This window comes from Coenobita brevimanus, chromosome 3, assembly GCF_032717465.1.
Source record: "Coenobita brevimanus isolate Jiangsu-jjx chromosome 3, ASM3271746v2, whole genome shotgun sequence".
Taxonomy (NCBI): Eukaryota; Metazoa; Arthropoda; class Malacostraca; order Decapoda; family Coenobitidae; genus Coenobita; species Coenobita brevimanus.
Genome location: NC_136956.1, coordinates 1,358,475 through 1,363,474, shown reverse-complemented (window position 1 = coordinate 1,363,474; position 5,000 = coordinate 1,358,475). Strand labels below are relative to the sequence as shown.

General features: G+C 40.7%; 1 protein-coding gene across 1 annotated transcript in view; it reads right to left on the bottom strand.

Moving 5' to 3' along the window:
• Positions 1-5,000, bottom strand: part of MESK2 (misexpression suppressor of KSR 2) — a 146,475-nt gene that overhangs the window by 105,761 nt on the left and 35,714 nt on the right. The window contains exon 2 of the mRNA XM_080267706.1: positions 1,006-1,083. Coding sequence (XP_080123832.1) covers positions 1,006-1,083 — 78 coding nt within the window. The remainder of the gene's footprint in view (positions 1-1,005; positions 1,084-5,000) is intronic.

Genomic DNA, 5,000 nt, shown 5'->3' with positions numbered 1-5,000 from the left:
TCTTGAAGTAACTGCTGAGATGGGCGTTGCGGGAACCGAATGAAAAGGTGAAGGGTGGAGTCATCAGCGTATGAGTGGATAGGGTTAGATGTACAGCTTAGAAGGTCATTGATGAATAAAAGGAAGAGAGTTGGTGATAGGACAGAGCCCTGAGGAACACCACTGTTGATAGATCTAGGAGAAGAACGATGGCCGTCTACAACAGCGGCTATAGAACGACCAGAAAGGAAGCTAGCGATGAAGGCACAGATAGAAGGATAGAAACCGTAGGAGGGCAGTTTGGAAATTAAAGATTTATGCCAGACTCGATCGAAAGCCTTTGAGATGTCAAGTGCAATGGCAAAGCTTTCGCCAAAGTCCCGAAAGGAGGATGACCAGGAGTCTGAAAGGTAGGTGAGAAGATCGCCAGTGGAGCGTCCCTGACGGAACCCATACTGACGATCAGAAAGAAGGTTGTGATAGGAAAGATGCTTTAAAATATTTCTATTGAGAATTGACTCGAAAACTTTTGACACACAGGACGTAAAAGCAATTGGACGATAGTTTGGGCAAAAGGACGATAATCTGGGCCAAGTTAAGGTGAAAGGGGTATATATATATATATATATATATATATATATATATATATATATATATATATATATATATATATATATATATATATATATATATATATATATATATATATAAAGGTGGATTTGCGTGCGGTTGATGGGGTTGCTGAGGTACTCACTCCATGGAGAAAAAATATAAAGCAAAAATATCTGAGTAAGAGAGAGAGAGAGAGAGAGAGAGAGAGAGAGAGAGAGAGAGAGAGAGAGAGAGAAAATAAATCGATAGAACAGCATTTATATGTGGAGAGAGAGAGAGAGAGAGAGAGAGAGAGAGAGAGAGAGAGAGAGAGAGAGAGAGAGAGAGATGAGAACAGCGAGCCAGAGCGAGAGAAAACAGAAAAAATAAAAGTACTATATTTGCATGCGGTCGATGGGTCTGGTCGGTACTCACCCTAGCAGCGAGGCCTGTTCCGGGGGCACGGCGATGGAGGCGGGCATTCTGGAGGTCTGGGAGGCGGCGCGGGGCTTCCTGTGGGGGGGTGTACCAGGTGGGTGTGAAGGGCGGGGTAAAGCAAGGAGTAATTAACACTATCATCAAGTCTGGCTAATTGCTTGGGTAACTACAGAGTGATGGTAACAATGATATTAACACTGAGCATAGTAACTAGAATAATAATAATGATGATAATAATAATGAGAATGATGATAGTAGTAGTAGTAGTAGCAGTAGTAGAAGTAGTAGTAATAATAATAATAATGATAATGATGGTAATAATAATAATAATAATAGTAATGATAATGATGATGATGATGATGATGATAATAAAAGTAGTAGTGGTAATAATAATAATAGTAATATAATAACAATAATAATAGTAGTGGTGGTGGTAGTAGTAGTAGTAGTAGTAGTAGTAGTAGTACCGTAATAGTAATAGTAGTAGTAGTAGTAGTAGTAATAATAATAATAATAATAATAATAATAATAACAATAATAATAATGATGGTAATGATAATAATAGTATTATAATAATAATAGTAGTGGTAGTAGTAGTAGTGGTAGTAGTAGTAGTGGTAGTAGTAGTAGTTATAAGAAGATAATACCGGTAATAATAATAATAATTATTATTATTATTATTATTATTATTATTATAATAACAACAATAATAACTAATAACACTACCACTATACCCGATCCATTTCCTATTACAATGTACTATAAGTAATCTGTACTGTACTGTGGCTTAGTGTACTATACCACAGAGCAGGTGAGTAATTAGGCAGCACTACACCTGACAGGTAAGGGGCACACTATCTATCTTTTTGCCGGACGCCTTAATCCTGTAAGGAGTGGCCACAAACAAATCGCCTCCATGTCGCCCAGTCCCCCACCATTTCACTGCCCTGATCCCAGCTCACACCCCCTCTCTCATATACCTCTCCACTCCATCCCTCCATCTCATCCTCGGCCTCCCCCTCCCTCTCCCCTCCTCCATCTCACTCACATACACTCTCCTCGTTAGTCTCTCACTCTCCATCCTCTCCACATGGCCAAACCACCTCACTGTGTTTCTCCTAACGCTTCCTATCACATCCACATCCACACCACAACGCTCCTTCACTTCCTCATTTGTCAGTCTGTCTCTCCATGTGACTCCACAGGCTCCTCTTAAATAACTCATTTCCACTGCTCTCACTCTTGACTTCTGTCGCTCCAACAACGTCCAAGCTTCACTTCCATACGTTAGAGTTGGTATCACAATACTGTCATGTAGTAGCTTTTTCACTTCCAAGCTCACTTCCCTGTTTCTTATCACTGCTATCGAAGAACCAGCAACCTTTCTTCCTTGTTGTACCCTTTCAAGCACTTCACCCTCTAAACTTCCATCCTTACTCATCACACTACCCAAGTACTTAAAAGTACTCACATTTTCCAATTCCTCACCCTCTAACCTCGCTGTACATTCACTGACTTCACCTCTCTCAAAGACCATCACTTTACTCTTCCCTACATTCACCTTTAGATTCCGTTTCTTACACACTCTCTCAAACTCATCCACCAAGCCTTGCAGCTCCCCTTCGTCTTCACTCAACAACACAGTATCATCTGCAAACAACAGTACAGGGAGTTTCCAAACACTGCCCTCTCTCACCAGGGCCACTCCAACATCCACTACCCTACCTTGTACCTCTTTTATTACCCCATCCATGTACAGATTGAACAACCATGGAGACATGACACATCCCTGTTTCAACCCAACCTTCAAAGAGAAAAATTCACTCAGTTCACCATCCACATGCACTGCAGCCTTAGCACCCTCATACATACTCTTCACAGCATTCAACAACTTCCCATCTACTCCATATATTCTTAATACTTTCCACAATCCTAGTCTATCCACCCTGTCATATGCTTTCTCCAAATCCATGAAAGCCGCATACAACTTCTTTCCCTTCTCTAGAAACTTTTCCACTAAAGATCTAAGAATGAATATCTGATCTACACAACCTCTTCCCTTCCTAAAGCCTCCCTGTTCTTCTACAACTAATTCCTCTGTTCTTTCTCTAACTCTGTCAATAAGTATCCTACCATACACTTTTCCTATTATACTAAGAAGACAAATGCCCCTATGATTACCACACACACCTGCATTTGATTAACCCACTCCACCACCTGCCGTATGAATAAAACCCGCATGATTCTATACAGCCGATCATACACCTTTATACAGCTGATTATACACTTTCTTATACATTATTCAATATATACAGTCTTCACTAACCCCTTCAGTACGAGGCTCATTCTTAGATCAACTACAATCGCTTTTAGACATGAGTTAAGATGATATATTGAAGATGATGGTAGAAGTTGGATGGAGAGAGAGAGAGAGAGAGAGAGAGAGCCACCTCATGCAAGAAAATGTCCTTCAATTGTAAATGTTTTAAATAAATACATATATATACCTACTGCACCTCCCCCCCCTCTCTCTCTCTCACACACACACACTCACACATACATACAAAACACACACACACATATATATATACAAAACACACACACACACATACACATACATACAAAACACACACACACACATTCACATATACAAAAAAACACACACACACATACACATATAAAAAGCACACACACACACACACACACACACACACACACATACATACAAAACACACACACACACACATACACATATAAAAAGCACATACACACACACACACACACACACACACACACACACAATCACCCTCTGTTTGTCTGTCTTTCTGTCTGTCTCTCTCTCTACATCACCCTCTGTTTGTATGTCTGTCTGTCTGTCTGTCTGTCTCTCTCTCTCTCTCTCTCTCTCCCTCTCTCTTTCGTGGAAGTGTAACTACAGTAGTATGAGTACAGGACATTGCGTAAGAGTGAGTCAGCATTCTCTCTCTCTCTCTCTCTCTCTCTCTCTCTCTCACGTGGCAATGAAACACAATGATTCTCTCTCTCTCTCTCTCTCTCTCTCTCTCATGTGGCAATGAAAGACAATGATTCTCTCTCTCTCTCTCTCTCTCTCTCTCTCTCTCTCATGTGGCAATGAAAGACAATGATTCCCTCTCTCTCTCTCTCTCTCTCTCTCTCTCTCTCTCTCTCTCTCTCTCTCTCTCATGTGGCAATGAAAGACAATGATTCTCTCTCTCTCTCTCTCTCTCTCTCTCTCTCTCTCTCTCTCTCTCTCTCTCTTTCATGTAGGAAGCAAACCAAGTAATATAGTTGTAGTGCAAAGGTTAAGCCTCTCTCTCTCTCTCTCTCTCTCTCTCTCTCTCTCTCTCCCTCTCTCTCTCCACCAAATAAACTTTACACAAAGAGAGAGAGACTGTGTGTGTGTGTGTGTGTGTGTGTGTGTGTGTGTGTGTGTGTGTGTGTGAGAGAGAGAGAGAGAGAGAGAGAAACAAGCAGGTAGGAATGAAATATTAACAGATAAACACAGACAACCAACATTACCTACCAACATTACCTACCAACATTACCTACCAACATATCCTACCAACATTACCTACCAACATTACCTACCAACATTACCTACCAACATCACCTACCAACATTACCTACCAACATTCTACCAACATCACCTACCAACATTACCTACCAACATTACCTACCAACATTACCTACCAACATTACCTACCAACATTACCTACCAACATTACCTACCAACATTACCTACCAACACTGCCTACCAACATTACCTACCAACATTACCTACCAACATTACCTACCAACATTACCTACCAACATTACCTACCAACATTACCTACCAACATTACCTACCAACATTACCTACCAACATTACCTACCAACATTACCTACCAACATTGCCTACCAACATTACCTACCAACATTACCTACCAACATTACCTACCAACATTACCTACCAACATTACCTACCAACATTT